At 41.2% G+C, this 27,197-nt stretch overlaps 1 protein-coding gene across 1 annotated transcript in view; it reads right to left on the reverse strand.

Moving 5' to 3' along the window:
• VWA3B (von Willebrand factor A domain containing 3B) overlaps positions 1-27,197 on the reverse strand; it is a 215,020-nt gene that overhangs the window by 102,000 nt on the left and 85,823 nt on the right. Inside the window, exons 9-12 of the mRNA XM_082427390.1 lie at positions 13,482-13,672; positions 6,192-6,346; positions 1,382-1,520; positions 177-308 (exon numbers count right to left, since the gene is read on the reverse strand). Coding sequence (XP_082283516.1) covers positions 177-308; positions 1,382-1,520; positions 6,192-6,346; positions 13,482-13,672 — 617 coding nt within the window. The remainder of the gene's footprint in view (positions 1-176; positions 309-1,381; positions 1,521-6,191; positions 6,347-13,481; positions 13,673-27,197) is intronic.

A 27,197-nucleotide genomic window follows, 5' to 3' on the forward strand; every position in this document is an offset into this window, starting at 1 on the left:
AATAGAAGCTTATCTAAATGTTAGATATTGACAGAAAAGATTGAATTAACATGACCTCTGTAAGCAAAATGAACGTCTGTGTGAAGCCATGGCTATCCTTGGCGTTCAAAGCACTTTCTCAAGCATTTCTATCCTGCTCTCTATCCTTCTTCTCCCAGACCCAGCCTCCTTCTTACCTTAATGTCTCTAACCCAGGCCTGGGCCCCTTTCAAATTATCCTCATCAATTTCAACAAGTTTTTCCCGCCAAGCAACGGCTTGAGCATCAAACTGCACAAAATTGAATTTCCTTTTATACTTCAGCTGCTCCTGTAAGAGACAATTATTATTTAGCCATGAAACCACTTATGTGTGAGAAAAGATTAGGACAGATCATGGTTTGATACATTTTAATCGTTTGATATCTCTTTTCAGTTCTAGAAGCTAAAAATTATATTCAATAGAGAAAATCTTTCCTAGTTCAAAAGGCATTTAAATAAAATTTACACACAGGTTGGCTATTAAACATTTACAAATGTATATATGTATAAACATATATATATATCACATATATGTATAAGTTTATATGTATAATGTGATATTAAATCTTGTGTTTAATACTGACATTAATGGTATACCGAATATGCACACTAAACGCTTAAAAGAATCCAAAACAGTGTTATCACTTTGGTCAACATCTTTTTGGTAAAGCTATTATTTGGTTACAGATTTATTCACTTGGCTTCCATCCATCAGCTCATGTTTCTCCAGTAGAAGTTCATCAAATTAAAAATTCTATTTTGTATTTGTCAAACACTCCCTGCCATTGTTTTCTATGGTTCATACTCACGTCAAGACTACCAAGTCATGACAGTCCTCTGATAGCCATTTATATGTGTGGAAACTAGGAGTTAGGGAGTGTTAGCAGCCTGCTTTGGGTAGTACAACTCAGAGGCAGCACAGGTGGAATGAGGACCAGAAGCTCCTGACCATCAGCCCACGCTCCTCCCGCACATTAGTTCTGGGGCCAGTGCATGCAGCATCCCTAACACGCACTGGTAATTAAAATAAGCATGCCGAGCTGAAGAGTATCTGGAAAACAATGGAGGCGTGTGCACACCACAGATTCCAGGATAGAGAAAACCTGGGGCAATGGACATAGCAATTTCCTTAGCAACCCGTATATGTTGTAGGAAGGACCCACAGAAGGAAGGGTCTGCTTGCAAAGAACTGATGATGCTCTCACTGGCAAAAGGGAGCCTTTTTCTGAAGTGGCTTTTCTGTGATTTCTGAGTGCAAACCTGGCCTGTGCATCTCTCATAACCACTACAGGTGTTGACTGGTGGAGATGCACTCATGATACTCAGGCCCCCAGGTGCTTGATCCCGACAGCTCCATCTCACCTGTATGAGCTGGATGATCTTGTTCTTCACCAGGTCCAGTTTCCCCTTCATTGAGTGAGACGTGTCAATGAGAATGTAGACACAATCACTAGGCACTTTTCCAAAAAGGACTTGACTCCCATCCTGTAGCCGTTTAATCCTAGGCAGGAAATAGTTGAAAGGGAATGGTTAGAGCCTGTGGCACTCAGAGCATCTTCCTAAGAACTTAACGATACCTCTACAGAGGAAAATCAATAGGACAGAAAAATAAATCCAATACTGGGCTCCAAAGCCAAAAGTAAATTACTTCCAGTCATCTGATATTTTTGAGGCCTTTAGCTATGACTTCACACCATTTATTCTTCTAACCCTGCTGACTGCAGTCAAGCTAGTAATGCCAGCACATTCCTGAAGCTTCAATGAAGCTTATGGATAGAATCAAGCAACCCCAGATCCCAGTAATAACCAAGCACTAGATGGTCATGTAAGCAGGACTGCTTCTGTGGTCCAGGCTCAGGATCCCATCACAGGATGTAGATTAAATTCATGGTTGCAGGCAAACCCTGGGGGAGAGGGTGGGGCAGATAAAAAAAATATTTGAAACTGAGTTCAGAGTTCAGCAAGGCCCAGTCAACTAGACTTTACAGGGCAAAACACTGAAGAGGAGATCACTGCATAGGAGAGAAAGAGCATCAGAGAGGGATGGAAAGAGAGATTGAAAGGGAGAGACAATGTGCTCCAGATATCTGCATAAGGGTGCCCTGGAGATTTTGGCTAAGTCATGATCAGGGCATGTGTGTGAAGAAACTACTGAAGCCAGGGAATAAATCACCAAAAAAGTAATAGATGGACCAACCCCTCAGAGCTCACACAAGTCTGGAAATAGTTCATCTTCCAATCAGCCAGAGTGGAAAAGCCTCCATAATGCATGTGGCCTCAAGTAGAGTCCTCACAAGGGTATTGCCTTAATAATAGGACCAAATTAGTCCTGAACGAAAGGCTCCCCTGCACCTACGCTGACATAACTTAAAAGCAAGCCCCAGAGTAACTTACTGCATTCCAAGTAACAACTGCATCACAGAACACACATAAAAAATGCATCAAAATCCAGTACCCAACAATGCAGAATTCAAAATATCTGGTATCCAGTAGAAAATTACCAGGCACACAGAGAAGCAGGAAAATATGACCCATAACCAGAAGAAAGACAGATCAAAAGAAACATACCTCAAAATGACACAGATGATAGAATTTGCAAAAAAGGATGTTACGCAGCTATTGTAAACATAATCCATATGTTCAAGAAGGTAAAGTAGGAACAGAATGAGGAGAGGAATGGAAGATCTAAAAAAAAATCCTCTGAGGAAACATCTAGAGATATACAATGACTGAAATGAAAAATACACTGCATGCTATTAACGGTGAAGTAGACACTAGCAGAAGAAAAGACCAGGGAATTTTAAGAAAGACATAGTAATAGTAAACAATTCAAAATAAAACACTGAGAGAAAAAGGTTAAAAAAATATAACAGAATAAGCAACCCATGGAACAATATCTAGGAGTCTAACACATGTGTAATTAGACACTAAGGAGGGGGAAAAGGGGACAGCAAAATATTTGAAGAAATACAATCAAATGTTTCCAGTTTTGATGAAAACAATACACCCACAGATCCAAGAAGCTCAAAGAACCCAAATAGAAAGAAAACAACAACTACACCACGACACATCATAATATAATGGCTGAAATTTAGTGATAAAGAAAAAAATCTTAAAAGGAACCAGAGACAACATAGGAATAATAGGTGACTTCTCATCATGCAAGCCAAAAAGAATGGGGAACGATTTTTAAAGTATTAAAAGATAAAACTGTAAACCTAGAATTCAATACTTAGCAAAAATACCTTCCAAAAATAAAAGTAAATTCAAGAGTTTTTCAGACTAAAACAGCTGAGAGAATGCATCACCAACAGACCTGTGCTAGGATCTATACAAAAAGAGTAAAGAGCAACAGAAATCAAAAATATGTGAATAAATACAAAATAACATTTATTCTCATTTTAAATCTGTTTACAAGACAATGATTGTTTATAATGTATTTTGGGTTTATAGCATATGTGGAAGTAAAGTGGAGGACAGCAATAGACAAGTCAGAAAGGGAATGGAAGCTGAAGACTTTCATGATGTACGTGAAGCAATATATTATTATCTGAAGCTAGACTGTGATAAGTTAAAGATGTATATTGTAAATGCTAAAGTAGTCACACCACAACAAAACAAAAGAAAGAGGTAGAGTTAACAAGCCAATAGTGGGGATAAATGGAATCGTAAAAACTATTCAAACAAAAGTAGGCAGAATAAGAGTAAAAAGGGAACAAAGAACAGGTGGAACAAATAGAAAACAAATAGCAAGATCTTAGGTTTAAATCCAACTAAATCAATAATCACATTAAATATAAATGATCTTAACACTCCAATGAAAAGCAGAGATTGTCCGATTGGATTAAAAATAATATCCTTACATATTCTGTTGACAAGAAGCCTATTTCAATATAAGATACATATAGGTAAAGGTAAAAGGACAGAAAAAAGAAAAATCCTGCAGAAAATAACAAAAGAAAGCCAGAGTAGCTATATTGATATTAGACAAAGCAGATTCCATAACAAAGAATACTACCAAAGATAAAAAGGGACATTTCATAACAATAAGGGAGTTGATTCATCAAGAGGACCTAACAACACTAAATGTACATGTATTGGTTAATCGAGCTTCAAATTACATGAAGAAAAAATTTTAGAACTGAAAGAAAAATTGGACAAATACACAACTATAGTTGGAGATTCTAACACTGTTCTCTCAATAATTTATAGAACAATTAAGCAGAAAATCAGTAATAATATGGAAGATTTGAATAATACTATCAACCAACTTGAGCTGAGATATTCAAAGTATACTCCACCCAACAAAAGTGGTTTTTTCTTCATATTCTGGGCCACAAAACAGATCTCAACAGATTTATAAGAACTGAAATCATACAGTATTTCTCTGTCTGCATTGAAATTAAAAGCTATCAGGAAAAATTCACAAATACTTGGGAAGTAACCCTTTGGTCAAAGAAGAAATCAAAGGGGAAATTAGAAAATGTTTTGAGATGAATGAAATGAAATACAACATATCAAAATTTGTGAGAGACAGCTAAAGCACCACTCAGAGGGAAATTTATAAAATTAAATGTTTATATTAGAAAGGTAGGTCAAGATCAGTGATCTAAGTATCTATCTTAAAAAACTTAAACCCAACGTAAAGAGAAAGAAGGAAATAATAAAGATAAGAGTAGAAATCAATGGCATAGAAAGGAGAAAACCCTACAGAGAAACAAAACAAAACAAAACAACAACAACAACAGTGAAACCAAAAGCCAGTTCTTTGAAAAGATTGATAGGACGGATAACCTCCAGTCAGACTTAGAAAATAAAGATGACATAAATGACCAATATCAGCTCTATGTATAAAGAAATTGAATGCAGAGTTAAAAACAAAAAACAAAAACCTTCCCACAAAGAAAAACTCTAGGCCCAGATGGCTTCAATGGTGAATTCCATGAACATTTAAAGGGGAGATGATACTAATTCTCCATGAAGTCTTCCAGAAAATACAAGAGGAGAGAAACCTTCCCAGCAACCCTTGATACCTGGTGGGAGGAGAGGGACAAACAGACCCAGAAGCTGCCAGGTGGGGTGTCTTCTAAGCAGCTTCCTTTTCCCCAGATTTGAAATCCAAACTACTCTCCTTATGGAGTCAATCCCAAAACCATAAGCACAGAAGACTCCAGAAGCAAGGATTACTTTTTCTGAGTAACCCATCACCAGCTGGGTTTTGAGAAACTGGGGCTCTGCAGAGTATATATGGGGGGAGACAGGTGTCTGCAGCTTGTCGTTTATAACAGAAAACATGGACGGAGGGAAAAAGCTCTGATTGCAAGTGACTACTACAGGCTGGGTACTAGCCTAAACTCATTAGACTTAGTATCTAATCTAATCCATAGAACACATTTGTAAATGGCATTATCATTCCTGCTTTATAAATGAGAAAGCTGATGCACAAAGACACTGACTAACCTGCCCAGGGTCACAGAAAATTGCAGACTGGGATTAGAATCCAGCTCTATCTGACCTTAGGGCCCATGCCCCTAAATGCACGTGGTCTTCATATTCTAGAGCATCATCTAGAGCACCTCCCTTGGCATCAGCGAGATGAAAGCATTGAGCTAGGTCACCCCACGGAGCTGATGTTGAGGTCACAGCCTAGCACACTAGACTCTTATGGGCATTACCATATTTTAAGAACCAGCAGGGTTGAGAGGGACCACATGAAGTTATTTTTAGCAGATTTCTAATATGTATATATACATATTATTCCATTGCATATAAATGTTTCACAACATTGTAACAGTTGCCTTGAAAGGTAATATTCAAGAGTACAGAGGACAGGTGTCATACAGTCTGCTGTACACCTGAGGCCCACAAAAAATGCAAGACATAAGCAGAAGTGTTCCTTTGCCTCCTACAGTGATGCACAATCAACGTGATAACTACATCTTTGTTTGCTGTTTTTCAGAGTCTGCACTGGCATCAAGGCAGCTCAGAATCTGCATCCAAACATCCCCTTTGGTTATGAACAATGAGGCCAACAGCAAACCATCAGATGGCAACCTTGACGTAACCATGCTTATTGGCCATTTCTCTTGGTTGAACTTTACCAAGAGCTCAAGCAGACTTGAATTTCAAGAGAGACTGGATCATGCAATGTACCCTCATGCAATACACCAACCTCCTCTGGATCCGGGCCAGGACTGCATGAATTCTCTCACTGTACCGTGTATACTTCTCCTTGGTAATGCAGACGTGGACCAAGCTCCCATCCTTCCAGGGAGCATGGACAAATCTGCTGCAGTATTTCGCATGCACTGTCTTCTTGTTGGTCTCCTGAGGAAAAGACATAGGACAGAAGCCACTCAGAAACCATTCAAAGAAGAAAAGTCCCCAGATGGCACCTCCACCTCTGCCTTATTTATACAGCTCCTAGCACTCACTCCCACCATAAAATCATTCAACAGTTGGTTCAACCAAACATATTACCGGGGCCTACTCCATATGGAGCCCTGCGCTGGATGTCGTGAATGACGGTCAGAAAGACATGGGCAATCCCAGTTGTGCCCAGAGAAGCTAATGTTTCCAGCAGGGAGATTCTAAACACACACACAGGCACACACCTACATATACAAACACACAGAAAGTAGCAATGTAGAACACTAGCACCCAGTACCTGGTCCCGGGTTGAGACAGTAATGATTGGGCAAGTTCTGGCAAAGAAGGAGTTCACAATGGTCTAGAGGGTCAGGGAGATCTAGAGGAGGTGGGACTTAAGACACCCCAAGCATCTTTCCACTGTTACTCCCAGTCCCAAACGAAGAAAAGTAGTAAAGAACCCCATGCCACATCTAGCGTCCTTCCTGGACATACGGAACTGGCCCAAGGACAAGTCTTCCCACAAAGAGAGCTTTCCGAAGGACTGTCTCTATCACTCATCCAACCAGTTTATAAATGCATCAAGCACCACTCGCCAGGCCCTGTTCTAGGCACCAGGAATACAATCCGTAAAAGAAGACCAAAATCCCTGCCTTCATGGAGCTCACATGACAGGAAAAGAGCCAGATAACAAACCAATACTCATCTAGCAGGTCAGAGGATGACAAACGCTGTGGAGACAAATAAGGCAAGGAAGGAGAAGAGCAAATGCTGAGCGACAGGGGAGGGGAAGGGGCAAGTTAAAACCTAGAAGGGAAAGCCTCAAAGAGAAGATGAAATATGAGTGAAACCTGAGGGGACAAAGCATGTGGCCCTTTGGAGGTCTGGGGGGAGTCTGAGGACACAGCAAGGACAAAAGCCCTTAGGTAAGTGTTTGCCTAGCATGTCTGTAGACTTTTAGGAAGGGCAGTGTAGCCAAAACATAGTGAGTGAGGGAAAGAGCAAGATGAAGCCAGAGAAATAGGAGAAGGAGGACCAGGAAGCAGATGCTGTAAAGCTTGCTCACTGATGGAAATGATTCTGGCTTGTCCTCTGAATGAAAAAAGGAACCATCCAAGGGCCTTAACATAAGAAGCGACACAATGTTTTTAAATTGAGATACAATTGACATTTAACATTTTATTAGTTTTAGGTGTACAACATAATGATTTGATACATGGATATACGGGGAAATGATCACCACGATAAGTTTAGTTAACATTCATCACCCCACAGTTACAATTTTTTTCTTGTGATGAGAACTTTCCAGATCTATTCTCTTAGAAAAATGACACAATTTATACTTGTCTTACTCACAATTTAAAAGTTTCTTTTCTAAATAGTTTTCGGGTTTTTTAAAAATTTTTTTTTTTTTTTTTATTTATGGCTGCGTTGGGTCTTTGTTGCTGTGCGCAGGCTTTAGTTTCAGTGAATGGTGCGTGGGCTTCTCGTTGCAGTGGCTTGTGGCGGAGCCCGGGTTCTAGGAGCGCGGGCTTCAGTAGTTGTGGCACGCGGCCTCAGTAGTTGTGGCTCGCAGGCTCTAGAACACAGGGTCGGTAGTTGTGGCGCACTGGCTTAGTTCCTCCGTGGCATGTGGGATCCTCCCGGACCAGGGCTTGAACCTGTGTCCCCTGTATTAGCAGGTGGATTCTTAACCACTGCGCCACCAGGGAAGCCCCCTTTTTTCATTTTAAAGGATAACTGTGGATACTCTGCTGAGAATAGACTAGATAGTCAAGGGCAGAGTCAGGAGGTCAGTGAGGCGGCTTGGACCAGGGGTAGGAATAGTGAGAAGTGGCCAGATTCTGAGTTACAGATATATTATGAAGGTAGAACTGACAGGATTTAATGAGAGGTCAGATGTGGGTATGAGATAAAAGAGGGGAGTCAGGAATGACTCCCAGGTTTTTGGCCCAAAGAACTAAAAAAGTGGAGTGGCAATAAATTGATGGGAGGAAGATTATGGGAGAGCAGCCTTGAAGGGAAAGATGGGGATTCAGTGTCTGATGTGTTAGGTTCCAGATGCCTATTAGACATCCCAGTAACATGGCAAGTAGTCCGGCAAAGGTCAGGGAAGGACTCAGGGCTGGAGATTTAAAGTTGGAAGTCACCAGCACACACACAGTATTAAAAGCCACGGGGCTGGATGAGGTCATCCAGAGAATGAGAGCAGACAGAGAAGAGGTCCAGGGACTGCGCCTTGAGGCCCTTCGGCAGATAGAGATTGGGAAAATGAGAAAGAAATAACAAGGAAGACTGAGAAAGATTAGCCAGGATGAATTGGGAGATGGGGATTGACATTTATACACAACTGATACTATGTATAAAATAGGTAACTAATGAGAACAGCTGTATAGCACAGGAAACTCTACTCAGTGCTCTGGGGTGACCTAAACGAGAAGGAAATCCAAAAAAGAGGGGATATATGTATACATATAGCTGATTCACTTTGTTGTACAGTAGAAACTAACACAACATTGTAAAGCAACTATACTCCAATAAAAATTTTTTTAAAAAATAAAATGTTTCATAAAATTCTCTGATTAAAAAAAAAAAAAAAAAAAAAAGATTAGCCAGTGAGCTAGGCAGAAAAACAAGACAGTGTATTTTCTGCAAGCAAAAGAATTTCATGGAAGTAACCAACAATAGCAACTGGTGATAAGAGGTGAAGTAAGAAAGAGACTGAGAATTAACCTCTGAATTTAGCAATTCAGGGATCCTCGGAAAGAGTGAGACCTTTGCCTGATTGGAGTATATTCAAGAGAGCATGGGAGAACTATGGAATGAGAGAAAAAGAATTGACAAAACTATTGAGGCACTGGGTTCCAAAAATGAACAGAGGAATATGGCAAAAGAGGCAGAGCCAGAGACAAAGATGGGGGTCAAAGAATTGTATTTTTAAGATGGGAGACGTACCGCCATGTTTTTATGCTGACAGGAAAGATCTAGAAATGAGGACAATATGAATGACACAGACTAGAAAGGGGGAGAATGGATGAAAGAGGGGATAGGGGTCAGTGCACACGTGGAAGGGTTGGTTGGTGGGGACAATTCAGCCATCCTAGAAGAAACAGGGGTAGAGCGTACAGGTGCAGATGCCCCGGGGATTTGTAACATGGAGGCAAATGTTCACTTCAGTGTTCAGTGACCTGCGAAGCAAGGTCTCCTGCTAAGAGCGGGTGGGGAGGAGGAGGTGTTGGAGGTGTGAGGAGGGAGAAGGCAGGCATCTTAGAGGATAGGAGTCAGAGTGGATTGTAAACCCCAGCAGGACGCTGGGCAGCACCACAAAAGATCCGCCTGAAATCAGACGTCAGGAATTTAAAGTGAAACCAGGTGGCTGTGTGTTTTTCTCCAGTTCCCTTCATCAGAGTCAATTGCACGGGTATAAGGCAGAAAGCTGGGTTTAACAAAGGTTGTGGTTTTGCCAGATGAGTCCAAGAATGTAAGGCAGGGGGAGGAGCTGAGGATTATGAGAGGGACAAAGGACAGAGGACAGAGAAAAGGTCATAGAAACAACAAGCTGTATATCCCCATGGGGCTGAAAGACTGGAATTAGGGTAGTGGAGGAAATGACCTAAAAAGAGTGGGACCTTTGGAATTGATTATGTGGGTTATGATTACACAGTTATTTGCAATGACGAGGTCAAGGGTATGCCATGGCAGGATGGAAGAGAAGGAATGGAGGAGAAAGTCACTGAACAGGTCAGAGAAATGAAAGGTCTGGATATGGGAAGGGTCATCCACAAGGAACTGACATCACTAAGGATTGAAACAGTTGGAGCCAGTGACAGCAAGCCAGAAGCTATAATCTTCAAGGATGGATGGGGGTGACCTGAGGCTCAGTGGGTGTCAGATACAGAAGGTACATTGGGTGGTACATTCTGATGACCTGGGAAGAGGGAGGGAGAATGATCAAGAAACAGCAAAGAGGAACAAGGAGGTCACCACCCACCTCTGTGCCCACAGATCCAGGGAGAATGGGAGAGAAACTAGGGTCCTTGAGCAAGAACCCAGACAAGCAGGTGAAGGGAACCTTTCAGAGTATGTGAGGCTACGGAGGGTTTGCTGATGACTTCCAGTTCCAGAGGGCACAGTGGAGGGGTTTTAGGAGTCGGGGGGGATGGAAGAGGCTCACAGAAGGGATGCTAGAGCCACACAGGGATGAGAATCCAGAGGTCGAGGGGTGACTGATGTAGGCAGGGTTGAAGCACATAATGGGATCAGTCCTGATGTTCTCAAGGCAGGCAGGAAGGTGAACGATGTCTCCACCGCAGTGCAAAGATGGAAGGAGAAACACATCCTCTTTCTCAGTCTCACCATGTGCTCCCTACTCTGAATCCCATCACGTGGCATTTCCCAACTGTGCCTTGTGCATTTCCAAATGGAAACACACCAGACCAGAAGTTACGAGAACACAGGTGTCCGGCACCAGAGTGTCCAAATGGGAAAAGCACAATGTTGAGAGCCCAACAGATCTGAATTCAAACCCTGCCTCTACCTGCCACGAGATCTCAGCTGAGTCGTCTAACCCCTTGGAGGCCCTGGGACTTCATTTTCTCATGTGGGATACAAGAGCACAAATATTCACCTTGCATATGAAGTGGGTAGGCATTCCATAAATGCTCCTTTCTGACTCACCATGTTTGTAATAAAGAAAACAAGGAAGGCAACATCTAGTGGGCATCTCCTAAGTGCCAGGCATGGTGCTTATATGTACAATTTTCAAATTTAGACTTTACACCACCCATTTTACAGATGTGGAGAGTGAGACTCAAACAGGTTAAATTATTTGCTCAACATCTCACATTAGTAACTGGTAGAAGCAGTATTTACATCCAAGTCTTCTCATTCAAATCCAGTGTACTTTCCATCATACCACACTGCCTGGTACATAGTGAAGGCTCAATAAATATTTGTTGGAGGAATAAGTGATGAGACTAGAGTGGGTTTCTGAACATCAGGGCTGGCTTTGTGCTCAAGCAACATAAGTGGCCATGAATGCAACGTGACTTCAAGGGGTGCCCCAAGACATCAAGTTACTAGACTTTGCCTGCAATTCCCTAATTAGAAATGCATTTTTGTCTCCTCCCCTCCCCTGCTCATCCATCTTAGAAATGCTACAAAGCAAGGCATTTTTCGTCGTTTATTTCTCTGTGTCTCAATTTCCTGGATCCATACCTACAAAGCAGTTTTTATAGTTAAAAGTCTAGGGGGTCCTTCCCAGTGGGAGTCTGGGGGAACCCTAAAGAATCAACCTATTTCACAGCTTCAGTTTCTTTCTACCTTATACACACATCGCAGTTTTAGGTATAAATCCAGTTTCAGATATGTAGCCCCAAATACTAAAAATAAAATTGTCCCTTTTTCATCAATATTGGTGAACGAGGATAGCTATACTGTACACTTCTCAACTTTTACTATATTATAATTTGTTAGTGTCAGAAGTTTGAGGTAAAATTCCCCATTTATAAAGCCAAATTCTTCAAACCATTCCTGTAAAATTTCATTTAAATTTGTCAAGAAAGCAAAGGAAAAAATCAGTATTAGAGAAGACCTGTGCATACCACACTGCTGGGAGCCTGCAGTAAGCTATGTTCAAATTGACATGAATTCATATTTTAAAATATCTAGGGCCTAACGTATTTTAAAAATGAAAATTTAATTAGGTATGATTTCCTGAACTAATAACATTACTGAATAAGGTCTACAAAATCAGAAAACGGTACTGGGGGAGGAAACCCACAAATGAGATTTCCCTGCAATGTAGCAATTACTCTGGATCCCAATATGTAAGCCAGGAAACAAGTCTTGCGTCAATTCTGCATTTTTTCTCATTCAATTCTGATATTCTCCTCCTTGCAGTTCATTGTAAACGGCGATCAGAGGGCAAGAACACAACGTCATGTGGCTAATGTGGCCCCAAAGAAAAACAGCGCTTCCTCAGGTGGACGTATGGAACCCAGTGGCCATGCAGCCTAAGAGGGAGCGTCAAAGAGACTGGGGTTTCACCTCTGTAGGATTGAGAGACTCTGCAGTGGTGATCTTGACACTGAATCAGAGCCTTAGAGAATACATAAAGGGACACTGCATTTGGGAAGGACCTTGATTTCCTCTCCCGGTAGTCTCTGCTGGGCTGCCGTGACTGACATGTCTGCTCTGTGGCTTGCATTTTAGCTCTCACTTCAGTGTGTACCTGGGTTTTCACTACCTTCTAAAAGAGATTTCCCTCAGTTTTACAAATTTACAATATTCATTTTATCCTGATTTTCTGTTTCATACGGAGACACTATTTAGTCTTTCTATAATTCTAAACTTTGGACAGTCTTCTGGGTCCTGTTCTACACACCAGTGTTTCTCAAAGTGTGGCTCCCAGATCAGCAGCTTCAGCATTATCTGGGGATTGTTATAAATGCACTTTCCTGGGCCCGGCCTCAAACCCAATGACTCATGCACACTAAAGGTTATGAGCCACTACTACAGATCATTATCCTTCCACTACGAGCCAGAGTCAGGCATCTTGAGAAGCTGTATTGCTTTCAGACCCATTGTCACAATGGAACTACACCTTTCAAAAGTTTACAGTATAGACCCTCACCACGCTATAACCCCTCGGAGAATATAATTTTATGTTTACTGGAAATCCAGTAAATGCTGGCTGGTAGCCACTTGAATAATGTAGCTCCAATACAGTGACGGTACAAGAGGACCATAGAAATGCCTCCTTTGGGGCATATTCACCAGCAGTTTCTCTCTTCCATTCAACGCGGGGAAACAAAGGGCTTCTTTTTTGACACAATGCCTGAATGTCTATAAGCACAGCTCCTGGCTTATGTATAATTATTGTCTAATTCACTTATATCTAGAAGCCATTCTCAGACTTGAGCTCCACTCCCACAAGTAGCATTCAGAAAAGTGTAAGGCAGGGAACAGAGGGGCATCCTTCTTCAAAGGCAGCATTCATGCTGCCTTTCAACCTTGGTCCTGCCCTGGATCCAGCCCTGGTCCTAGATGCCCCCTCCCAGGGCATCCCCGTCTAGGGGTTCACTTCACTTACCGCACTGGTCTGCACCGACTCGTTCTCTGGTTTGGCTTTTATATCAACAACTCCATCAGCATGGCGGAAGGAGCAGTCAGCAATGACATCATAAAATGACAGCTTCTGGGATTTCAAACCATATTTCTGTAGCCACTTCTCAGAGTCCCAGGCGTCCTCTGGATTCGACTCATTTTCGGCAGAGGTTGCTCCTAATTGTAGTTTTGGAATCACAATTCATCAGCCGTTCACATGACACAAGACTTTCATATGTCATCCTCAACTTAATATTTTAAAGAAACATGTTCTCTGTTAGCTCACATTCTTTTCAGGAGGCATGCTTTCCAAAGCAGGACTGGCAGAGAATCGGTTCACAAGACTGGAAGGCAGGAATCTGCTACTTTTCATTTCACTTCCTCTGCTACCTAAGTTGACTGGACCCATGCAGAGGGGGAGGTGGCTGATAGGCAAGGCAGGAGAGCATTAACCGTAGGGTCAGAAGCTCTGGGTTCAGGTCGTGGCCCCGTTACTTACTAGCTTGGGTAAGTTGCTCAAACTTGGGCGAGTCACCCCATTTAACCTCTCTGAGCTTCAGTGGAATTCTTCACCTGCAGATAGCATCTGCTTGGCCTTCCTAAGGGTGTCGAAGTGATTCAATATGAAAAGTTATGTGAAAGTGCATTGTAACGAGGGGGGAGGGGAATCAGGGATAGGAGCTCCCCTGTTAACTTGGTGAATTTATCCTGATTCAGAGCCTGGCTCTCAACTCTGCAGGCTCAAGAACCTCACGTCAACTCAGGCGCCTGGAGCTGTACCTATGACTCACTTTAGGCTCACATGACCAATTACAGCAAGAAGGCCAATTGCCCAAATATCCCTAGCCTTAGGCGCATTCCCTTGGTGTTTTCCAAATCTTATCTGTACTCTCTAAGTGGGAGGAGGTGTTATGTTACCTGAGCAGAACACCGGAGAAGCCAGCTTATCATACAAACAGCGAAGTATCTATCCGTGTGGCTCAAAACCCCTATGGCCACCTAAGGGAGAGCGGGGTATCTGAGGGTGGGCACAGAGGAGGCATGGTGTCTGGAGCTGGCCCGTGAGAGCTGACTGTGCCCCTTTCCCTCCCGACTCCAGGCTCAGTGGTAGTGCGTGGTGAAATTGACCATGCCTGCCGGAAGCATTTACAAAATCTGAAAATCAGGAGATGCTACAAATGAGGGCTTTCTTATTCCAGAGAGTGGTTGATAACATTTGTCTGCATGCCCCTGGAAGGAAGGCAGAAAGGACCCTGAGCTCTTAGCCCCAGTGGGACCAGTAGAGCCTTAGGAGAACCGGGAGAAGGTGCTGTGCAGAGAGGTGGTTTTTAAAACGGGTACTACCACGTATTAGGTCCACCGGCCCTACAGAGTTTATTTTCACTTGGATCAGTGGTTCTCAACCCTGCACACTGGAATCCTCTGAGAAGTTTTAAAATATACTGATGCCTGGGCCCCATGCATTAGATTCTGTTTTAACTGATCTGGACACTGAGATTTTTCAAAGTTCCCTAGGTGATTATACTGTGCAGCCAAGCACTAGGGTAAGATGAAAAGAGCTTTCCAAATTATGATTTGGTGATCCCTCCATTTATGCTTCTATCAGACAGATTCAAGTTAAATTATATTTTTAATTAAAAAGTAGCACTCACTGTTGGGGAAACAAAAATATTACCCACAGTTATCCATTACTATATTTAAGGGGATATATAATTAGAATAATATTTGAAGAAATAAAACACTTGAGAGCCAATTATTTCTCACTAATACATAAAGGATCTGTCCATTAATGTTACATATGTCCTCAAATTTTAATAGAACAGCTTTTAAATAACGCACTCTGAAACCTACTGGAGCTGGAACTTCTCAAAGAAGCTTGATTTTGGCTTTTGAACTTTAAACCAATCTGGCATCAAAAGCCCCTTTGGGCACCATCCCCGATGTCAGCAGTTGGTTTCTACATGATTCACAAAGTGTCTTTTCAATCTGCACAGGGGACTGAAATCAGAGGTTTCCCAGAGCTTCTGATCCCAAGGTTCTTCTGCAAGTTCTCCTGCATCGCAGGGAAACAGCAAAAGGAATTTGGAGGCATTTTTGTCAGTGGGGTCAGCCTCCTTGGAGAAACCCTTTGGGTGACTATTTTTCCTCAATTATTGTTGATTACATTCTAAGCCTTTGTCTCCTCCTTACTCCTACTTTATTCTCCTTCCTCCTTTATGATCAATAGGCGTAGTAGGAAATAAACTTTTCATTCAATTATTTCCACAGCAACACACACACCTATCACATGCTCTGCTCTGTTTTGGGTTGCTTTCTTTTAAAAAGACAAGAGCCTTTTATCAATTATAAATTCAAGCCAATCATAAAAGAATTTCCTAAAAACACATCAAACAAATTCTAAGAAGGGATTTTTAAAGAGCCAGAGACCAATTTTTGACTGTAGCTTCACCCAGGACCAGGCAGTGCAGTCACCCTGAGGGTATGATTCAGGCTCCCAATTACCCTCTGAAAAGGGGTTGGAGGAAGACCCCAAAGCAACTTGAACTTCATAAAGGAAAGAAGGGGCAGCCAAGCATACAAAACCAAAGAGCCTAGGTGCCCCAAAGCTGAAGAAAGGAGAGAAAGGGTGAAATCTTTTCACTTTCAGTGCTAATTACACCACCCCCATCTGAGCCTCATTTTCCCAGGGAGAGGAGAGGAGTGGCGAGGGAGTCATCCATTCATTAGAGTCACTCACTAAGGGGTCCTTCCCATTCCCCTGCAGTCATCTTAATTAAAAGTGCTACATAAATTCTCACCTATGGAGCCAAGGATAATACCTTCATTTATGATAGAGATGTGGTCTCACAATGCATCCTAGATTCTCTCTAATCCATGGGCAGATCACATCCATGTCACAGGATAACTTACCTGCCACCCGGCCCCTGTCCTACTTACCAATCTCAGAACATCTTTCAACGAGTAAGACCTACCGGCCAGTGCTTTCGAAACATCACAGCTACAGCCAGGGCCACAGCAAGAAGACAAACTGGACACAGCCCACCAGTGCCCACTCCTCCCCTGGAGGCTCACAGCCATCAAGGACTTAGAGCCACTGTAATTACCCTCCCCTTGGCGATGGTTAATCTTATGTGTCAACTTGGCCGGGCCACACTACTCAGATATCTGACAAACATTATTCTAGATGTTTCTATGAAGGTATTTTAAAAGTGAGATTAATATTTAAATTAGCAGACTTTGAGTAAAGCAGATAATCCTCCATATTATAAGTGGGCATCTCCATTCAGTTGAAGCCTTAGTAGAAGACAGACTGACGTCCCCTGAGGAAGAGGGAATTCTGCTTTTAGACCCAAACTGCAATACCAGCTCTTCCCTGGGTCTCCAGCCTGCTGGCCTGCCCTGCAGATTTTGGACATGCTGGCTTCCACAGTCATGTGAGCTAATTCCTTAAATCTCTGTCTCTATACACACATACACACACACACACACACACACACACACACACACACACACACACACTTATATATACACATATCCTATTGGTTTTGTGTCTCTGAAGAACCATGACTAAGAGGCCCATCCTCCTCCACTGAAAGTTACTTGTCCGGCACCTCATTCCTGCCATGGTCCATGTGCCTTTCAAGGGAACAGTCAGCTAATGACTAAACTACAGCTCTAGATCTGGAACCAACCTCACAGAGCATCAAGTTCAATGTTTCCCACATTGTGTTCCACAGACTCTACTTCTACTGCATGTCAGTGGCTACTACTCAGAAAGAGGGTTCCTTAGCAAAAAGTTTGGAGAGCTTGAAAATAAACAGTTTCAACAGGTTTTTCAAAGAAGGACTTGTCTAAGCCTTTGTTGTAGGACTCAGCAGTGGGTCTCACCATGAGCAGAGGCATGAATAGTATTTCCTAAAGGCATTTAGTCTAGGGCCTTTCTCCACAGAACATTTTGTAGGGCTTTTATTTGATAGATCACAGCTTGGTTACACACTGTCCAACATCCCTGTTATCACAAGTGTCATGAGACAGTAAACCAACAGCAAGCAAGCAAGAGAGAAGGAAAGAGAAAGAGAGAGGAAGGAAGGAAGTAAGGGAGGGAGGGAGGGAGGGAGGGAGGGAAGGAGGGAAGGAAGGAAGGAAGGAAACAGAAGAGAAGAGAAGGAAAGAGAGAGAGGGAGGGAGGAAGAATTGAGGACAGCTGGGAAGGGAGAGAGAGGAAGGAGAAAGGGGGCAACTGTCAGGGAAAGAAATCCGGACACTCCTGCTGGTGAGATGGGTGAGATTTCAACAGGCTCAGCAGGCAGCAGCCGGTAGGACTGAGGGTTCTCTGAAGGTGGGATGATGAGGCCCACCTGGGTTGGGCGCCCAAGAGACAGGTGTGGACAGTGTGGCTCAGAAGAGTAGACTGTCTCCGGGCAGTTACGCACTTGGTTCACTGCACTTGCTGACGGACTGATATTTTCTGTTCATCTACACTTGTTAAAGCACCGAGGGTTGAGCATGTTTGCCCGGCACTGGGAGGGGAGCCAAGCCAGGGGGAGGAGGAGATGGAGGGGCAAAGAAAGGTACCCACTGATATTCTGCGCAACTGATTCACTTGGCAGATTGGGGTAAAGGTTCTCTGGAGTGCCCCAGGGGTTGCACACACGAGGGCAGGGGTACAAGGAGATGCAGTGACGTGCCTGAAGTCACATCTCTAATATGTGCCTGAGTCCAAACTGGCAGCTACAGAGTCTGCCCCGAGTGGACTGTTGAATAATCTTGGGAATGACAATTAGCGTGTGCAACCATTATATTCATGGGAGATTGGGAAAGAATCTTGATGAATTCTAGGCCCTTTCTCCCCTGAAAATGATTTTTACTTCCTACTTGTAATGCTTGTAAAAATCAAAGTAGAATCTCTGTTGAAAAGAAGGGTTCCATGGTTTATGCAACTTGTCTATAAACCAGCAGAAAAACGATCCCAACCCTGAGTTCTCTAACTCCTATAATCTTCAGGGGGTGTAAGCAGGAGGGGAAGGAAGTTAAATGAACAAAGAGGCAAAAAAGAAGCAGATGTAAAAATAAAGAACATAAAGCACGGATAATGGATAGGATGTGGGAGAGGAGCTAATGCCTCTCAAAGATATCATTCTGTTTTCTAATTTTTTTTCTTCTGCCTCATGATTCTGAAAGAAGGAAGCTTAAAAAAAATTACAAGTAGGCTGTGGATGAGGCAGCTGCAGGAAGAATGTTTACTTTCTGATGATACCTGCAACTAGACACTGAGAGATAAGGAGCAATAGCTCATGACAAACCTGCATGAAGGCTAAGAAGAACCCACCAGTAGAGCACAGACTCCAATAGAAGAACTTCGAAAGCCACACATTTCATGTGTCTACGTCTAAAATGACATTGAAAATAAATAAAAAATAGTTGAGGATCAGTGACATAGGCAACAAATTATACCAAAGGCAACTATTTCTTTAAAAGATAGCATGACACGGCAAGAGAAACACAGACCAATTCAAGATGTTTGGTATAAAGTGGAAAAATCAAGATTAAGAAATGAGAAAAGGATTAATGGAGTTTGGGAATTTAAGGTTAAGAACCTGAAATTCTTACGGTAGTGAGAATGGCAACTCTTAGAGTGGGCATACTAGAATTAAACCAAGACAGAGATCTGAATCTGCTTCCCTTGGGAAATTAAAATATTTGCCACTGTTTTGATCTTGCATCAACAGAGAACATGTTTTGTATTATTTTAATCCTTTTAAATTTATTGAGACTTATTTTATGATCCAACATATGGTCTCTTCTGAAGAATAATCTGGGTGCATTTGAGAAGAATGTGTATTATACTGCTGTTGCGTGGAACAGATATCTATAGATATCTATTAAGTCTAGTTGATTTATTGTGCTGTTAAAGTTTTCTATTGATCTTCTGCCTGATTATTCCATTCTTTTTTTTTTTTTTTTGCCACCTTGCAGCATGTGGGATCTTAGTTCCCTGACCAGGGATCAAACCCGTGCCCCCTGCAATGGAAGCACGGAGCCTTAACCACTGGACCACCAGGGAAGTCTCTCCATTCATTATTGAAAGTAGGATATTGAAGTCTTCAACTATTATTTTTGAACTATTTCTCCTTTCAATTTGCCAGTTTTTGCTTAAAGATCTGCTGTTAGGTGCATATATGTTTACAATTATAATACGTTCTTGGTAAGTTGACCCTTCTATTATTATCAGATGTCTCTTTGTAAAAATTTTTTGTTTTATAATCTATTTTGTCCACAATTAGCATAGCCACTCCAGCTCTTTGATTGTTACTATTTGTATGTCTTTTTCCATCCTTGACTTTCATCCTATTTGTGTCTTTCAATCTAAAGTGTGTATTTTGTAGACAGCATATGGTTGGAACATGTTTTTTTTTTAAATCCATCCTGTTTATCTCTGCTGTTTAACTGAAGTGTATAATTCATTTTTATGTAATATAGTAAATGATAGGGTAGGATTCACATCTGCCATTTTGCTATTTGTTTTCTATATGTCTTAAATCTTTTTTGTTCCTCTATTCTTCTATTACTGCCTTTTGTGTCAAAAAAGATATTTTCTAGTATACTATTTTAATTCCCTTGGCATTTCTTTTACTAAATTTTTTTGAGTTATATTTTTAGTGGCTGCCCTCAGGACTACACTTAACATCTTAACTTACCACAATCTAGTTTGGATAAATGCCAAATTAATCTCAATAGGTACACAAAAGCTTTGCACCTATATAGCTCCATTCTCTCCCCACTCCTTGTGCTGTTATTCTCATATAAATTATATCTTTATACATTATGTGCCCATCAACACATATTTATAATTATTGCTATGTGCAGTTCTCTTTTAAATCAAATAGGAGAATAAGTTCAAACAAAAGCTACATTTATACTGTCTTTTATATTTACCCATGTAGTTATCTTTATAATGTGGATTCAAGTTACTCTCTAATACCCTTTCATTTCATCCTTAAAGACTCTCTTTATTATTTTTTATAAGGCAAGTTTTCTAGCAATGAAATCTCTGTTTCTGTTTATCTTGAATTTGTTAATTTCTCCTCCTTTTGATGGATAATTTTCCCAGATATAGTATTCTTGATTGACAGACTTTTTCCTTCACCACTTTGAATATTTCATCCCACTGCCTCTGGCCTCTATGGTGTCTGATGAGAAATCAGTTGTTAATTGTACTGAGGATCACTTGCATGTAATGAGTCAATTGTCTCTTGATGCTTTCAGGAGTCACTTTTAGGGCCTGGTGCTTTCTGTTGTGGACAGTTGTTTGTTATTGATTCAATTTCTTTAACAGATATAGGCCTATTAAGATTGTTTGTTTCTTCTTGTGGGAGATTTGACAGATTGTGCCTTTCAAGGAATTGGTCCATTTCATCCAGGTTATCAATTTTGTAGGCACAGAGTTGTTCATAATATTCCTTTATTATCCTCTTAATATGGGATCCCTAGTGATGTTTTCTCTTTCATCTCTGATATTTGTAATTTGTGTGTTTTCTCTTTCATTCTTAGCTAGCCTGACTAGAAGCTTATTGATTTTATGGATCTTTTCAAAGAATCAGAACCAGCTTTTGATTTTGTTGATTTTCTTTACAGATTTTGTTTTCAATTTCATTAATATCTGCTCCAATTTTTATCATTTTTTTCTTCTGTGTACTTTGCATTTAATTTGCTCCTCTTTTTCTAGTTTCCTAAGGTGGAAGCTTATTGACTTTGGATCTGTCTTCTCTTTTAATTTAATTGCATTCAATGCTATAAATTTCCCTCTAAGCACCACTTTTGCTGCATCCCACAAATCTTGATAAGTTGAATTTTTATTTTCATTTAACACAGTCACTTTCTAACAACATGATTCTAGCTTTGACATTTCATCATATCTTGTATTACATTCCAATAACCTTCCTGAATTAAATGCATCACTTCTACAGAATCCTAATGAAATAATTCTTCTCCCACATTTTGGGGGGATTTTTTCAGTGAGAGCCTTAACACTGACTTGTGGAAGCATTACATGCTACTCTTATGCAGATGTTTTTATGTTTGTGTTTTTTGTCTGGAAAATACATAGCTCACTACCCATGAGAAAACGTATGCTTGAGTTAAACAAAATACTGGCCCTTTCTAGCACTCTCACTTGCTGCTTATTAATCAGCTTCGTCAATATTCATCTAGGAGCTTAGCTTTGACACCTATAACTTCTTTAACCCTAAGTCCTGCCAGGTTCAATGTTTGAATTCTCCCTCAGATCTGCCCACTTAGCATCATCTTCACATACTATCACCCTAGTCCGATATGCTTTCATTTCTTGTCTATACTAACATCCTAACTCTCTTCCCTCATCTTCACTTGGTCCCTCCCCTCCAATCTTTTCCCACACAATAGTCAAAGTGGTTTTTTTCTAAATGCAAATCTGATTTTATCATTCCCTTGCTTAAAAGCTTCCACTGGGTTCCCATTGGTCTGAAATTATGAACTGACTTCTCATGCCATGGACTCCAGACCCAGCATGGTCTGGTCCTTACATACTTTTCCAGACTCATCACAGGCCAATTGATAACTTGAATTCTGAGCTCTGGCCACACTCATCTTTTCCAGCTCTACTAAAGTGCCATGCTCCTTCCTGCCTCAGGACCTTTGCATGCGCTATTCTGTTGCCTAGCATAAATTCTTCCCTTACTCCCCCACCCTTCTTCTGATTAACTCACCCCCTCAACCCTCAGATATCAGCTCCAATGTCATTTCCTCAGTAAGGCTTTCCTTTACCCCAAAAACCTTAGGAGCTCACACCTTTCCTTAGTCATACTACCCCAGATGGGAATTACACTTCCATGTGCTTCTGATTTTCTACCCTTCCTGTACAAGAAATGGTACAAGATCCTGCTTTATTAGGGGCCATTCCATGTCTGTTTTTTGTCATTATACTCATTGTCTAGCACAGAGCTACGTATAGTGAGTATTCAATAATCAAAAGAATAAATAAATGGATAAAACTTTTTTTATGCTATCATTACATTCTATGTGTCAGCACAGTTCTAAGTGTTTTACATATATTTTCTCATTTAATTCTCACAACAGTGCATTGGGTAGGTGTTATCATTATCCCAATTTTGCAAATAAGGAAACTGAGGCACAGATAATAAATGTCTTGCCCAGGGTCACACAGGAGTGGGCAGAGCCAAGATTAATGTCTTTATAACTCCAAACCTGTGTACTTCACCATCACCAATGACTACAGGGAAATCCAGCCAGTTATTTAATACAATGCCAATAAAAATGAGCATTATCTCTTTCTCCACTTGTTAAAAAAAATGCTCAAAACTCCCGTAGAGCTCGTTGACGGAACTTCCTACAGAGGCTGAATGGACCTTTTGCCTTTTCCTTGTCTTTTGACATTGAGTTTGATATTCTGAACCAACCAAGAGTCCAATTTCGGCATCGCTACACAACATGATTAGACTAATTATCTCTAGTGAGTCATAAAATGTCTGTGAAGGTTACTGCAAATGCAGAGTTCCTGAAATGCTTTGAGCTGAAGCATCATCCAAAGAAGAGTAAAGTCTCTCTAACTTTGGACAAATTCTTGAACGTTTTGTGAGAAAGGCCATATTATTGTTTGAGAGCCATACCTGGCACCCACACAGACACATACACACACACACATAGAATGCTCGGATATGCCAACACCAATGTCTCTGAACAGCTCAGCACTTCAGGAGAGATGCACAGCCTCCTGTGTTACTTTAGTAAGAGCTGTGTTAAGGTATAATTGATAACAATAAACCATATACATTTAAAATGTACAAACTGGTAAGTTTTGCCATATGCATGGTTAGGTTTATGTCAATCATTTTGCTATTTGTTGTCTATTGGCCCCATCTGTCCTTAATTCTCTCTCTTTTTTTCCTGACAGCTTTTGGAGTGAGTATTTTCAAATCCAATTTATCTTGTTTGTTGGCTTGTTTTGTTATTTAGTGGTTATTTTAGTTTATAGTATACATTTTCAATGTATCATGGTCTAATTTCAATTGATATTATATCACCCCACACATAGTATAAGAACCTTACAATAGCATATTTCCATTTCTCCCCTCCTGGATTTTTTTTTTTTTTTTTTTTTTTTTTTGCAATGCAGTGGTTTGCTGTTTTTACAATGGTGGTAAAATACACATAACACAAAATTTATCATTGTAACCAGTTTTCGGTGGCATTAAGTACCTTCACACTGTTGAATCACCATCACCACCACCCAACTCCAGAACTTTTACACTATCCCAAACAGAAGCTCTGTACTCATTAAATGACTCCCTCCGTTCCCCAATCCTGCCAGCCCCTGGTAACCACTTTTTGTGTCTGGCTTTTCACTTAGCATAGTGTTTTCAAGGTTTATCCATGTTGTAGCACGTGTCAGAGTTTCCTTCTTAAAGCTGAATAATATTCCATTGTCTGTATATACCACCCTTTGTTTATCCAGTCATCTGTTGGTGGACTTTTGGGTTGTTCATCTTTGGAATGTAAGAATAATGCTGCTATTCCCCTCCTGCCTTTTATGCTACTATTGTCATACAATTAACTTTTATATACATGGTATAAACCCCACAGTACACTGTTATTATTTTTGCTTAAACAGTCAACTGTCTTTTAAAGGTATCTGAATAGAAAAATATCACCTATTTACCAATGCAGTCATTTTCAGTGTCCTTAATTCCTTTGTGTAGAACCATATCGCCATTCATTTCTTTCCATATAAAAGTATCACATGCTCCTTCTGCCTGAAGGATTTCCTCTAACTTTTCCTGCAGTGCAGATGAGCTGATAATAAATTCTTTCAGCTGTTGTACATGTGAAAATGCCTTTATTTTGCCTTTGTTTTTGAAAGATATTTTCACAAAATACAGAATTCTAGATTGAGAGTTTAAGGTACTGAATGAAAAAAAATAAGATGTTACTCCACTGTCTTTTCACTTGCAACAAGAAATCTGCTGTCATGCTTATCTCTGTTCCTTTTACAGAAAATGTCTTTTTTGCTCTGCTTGCTTTTAACATTTTCTCTTCATTAGTGGTTTCAAGCAAATTGATTATGATGTCCTTTGGTACAGTTCCCCTCATCTCCTTGTACTTGGCATTCATCGAATTTCTTGGATCTCTAAGTTATAACTTTCATCAAATTTGGAAAATTTTCAATCTTTATTTCTCCAAATATATTTCTGTTCTCCCTCCTCCCCTCTCCTCAGGAATTCCATCTACATGTATATTTGTTTACTGGAAGTTGTCCTACAGTTCACTGACGCTTTTGTTATTTGTTTTTATTTGTTTGTTATTTATTATTTTTTCTTTCTCCGTATGTCTCATTTTGGATAGTTTCTATTGCTATGTCTTCAAGATCACTAATCTTTTTCCCTGCAATGTCTAATCTGCCATTGATCCCATTCAGCATGTTTTCAAGTAAGATATTTTCTTCCCTAAAAATTTTCATCTCTAAAAGTTCAACATGTATTTTTTTAAAATACCTCCCTGTCTCCACTTAACTTTTTGAATATATGGAATACAGTTGTAACTGTTTAAATGTTTTTTTCTGCCAATTCTAACATCTGTGTCAGTTTTCTTCTTTTCATGCCTAGTAAACTTTGATTGGATACCAATTGTTGTGAATTTTACCTTGTTGGGTACGGGATGTTTTTATATTCTTATAAATCTTCTTGAGCTTTGTTCTGAGATGCAGTTAAGTTACCCATAAAGAACTCTCTACTTTCATGTCTTGCTTTGATGATTTCTTAGAAGGGCCCAGAGCTCAGTTTAAGGCTAGTCAGTCCCCATTACTGAGGCAAGACCTTCCCAAGTAGTCTACCCAGTGCTCTGTGACTCATACATTTTTCCAATCAGGCTGGTAAGAACAGGCACTGTTCCTGGTCCTGTGTGAGCTCTAAACCCTTTCTTTCTAATTCTTTCCAATGGGTCTTCCCCAGCCTCAGTTAATTTCCTCATAGAATGATCAATGTTGAGCAGAAATCACAAGAGGGGCTCTTTGCAGATTTCCAGAGTTCTCTCTCTGTGCACCTCTCTCCACTCTGGTACTTTGTCCTGTGAAATCTTGATATCTTGATCTCCCTGGACTCCTAACTCTACCTCTCAAACCTGGAAGTTTGCTGTGCTCTACCTGGGATCCTTCTCCCTACACCATGGCCTGGAAACTCTCTCAAAGCACTAAGCATTAAGCTGGGACAATCAGAGTTTACCTTGGATTTTCCTGTATCTCAGAGACCACTGGCCTTTGTTGCTTGGTGTCAAGCGCCTTTAAAAACCAATGTTTCATGTATTTTTGTCAGTTTTTTTTTCCCTCAGGGAATTCTCATACACTGCTCTTGGTAATTAAAAGAGGTCAGAATTAGCAACGGCCAGATTGTGTGGCCTCCCCATCTTCTTATTCCACGTACCAGGCTGATGAGTCATCCCTGCCAGGCCCTCCCGGTCCTGGTCCTATAGGTGCCAGTTGGTCCCTGAACCAGTGCACCCAGCTGAGGGGGCAGGTGGGGGCCGCTATGTCCAGGAAGGAAGACTTTGTCTAATTCACATGAAGGTTCCACGTGTAATGACAGCTCACCTGATCTCCTCCATCCTACCCTTCCCCTCTCCAGACGGTTACCATATCTCCTCTGGCCTGCAGGCCTTGGGCAGCCAAACATGGAAAATGGCTGCTGCCTTCACACAAAGCAGACGCAGGGTCTTGGGCTGACACAGCCTTTGCTTCAATAACATTGGGCTGTGGGCAGCAACGGGAGCAAGTCAGATGCTACGTGTGGCCTTTGGGGCCAAAGCAAGGTTACAAAAGCTTCTTTTGGTATCCAACAGTGGAAAGGTCCTGACCAAATTTTCCCTTTTAAATAGAAATGGTAGGGACTTCCCTAGTGGCGCAGTGGTTAAGAATCCGCCTGCCAGTGCAGGGGACACGGGTCCAAGCCCTGGTCCAGGAAGATCCCACATGCCGCGGAGCAACTAAGCCCGTGCACCACAACTACTGAGCCTGCGCTCTAGAGCCCGCGAGCTACAAGTACTGAGCCTACGTGCCACAACTACTGAAGCCCATGCACCTAGAGCCCATGCTCTGCAATGAGAGAAGCCACCACGATGAAAAGCCCATGCACTGCAACGAAGAGTAGCCTCCACTCGCTGCAACTAGAGAAAGCCAGTGCGCAGCAACAAAGACCCAACGCAGCCAAAAATAAAAATAAATTAAATAAAATAAATTTTAAAAGAATAGAAATGGTACATTTAAAGCATCTTTTGGGACTTCCCTGGTGGTCGAGTGGTAAAGAATCCGTCTTCCAATGCAGGGGACGTGGGTTCAATCCCTGGTTGGGGAACTAGGTTCCCACATGCTGCGGGGCAGCTAAGCCCACGTGCCACAACTACTGAGCTCATGCGCCTCAACAAGAGAGCCTGCGTGCCACAACTAAGACCCAATACAGCCAAAAAAAAGCATGTTTTGAAAGTTTATGCTTGGAGTTATTTTGGTTTTTAGTTCTGTGTGTGTGTGTATTAGACTGAAACAAAGGGATGACAATCTATCCTTCTAAAGATTACGGAGGCCAATAGCTCTTCTGTTTCCGTTAGAAACAACATCTAAAAACCTTCTGTTAACCCTCAAGATTACCCCAAGCCTCAATAT

Source organism: Balaenoptera physalus, assembly GCF_965194825.1.
Source record: "Balaenoptera physalus genome assembly, chromosome: 15".
Taxonomy (NCBI): Eukaryota; Metazoa; Chordata; class Mammalia; order Artiodactyla; family Balaenopteridae; genus Balaenoptera; species Balaenoptera physalus.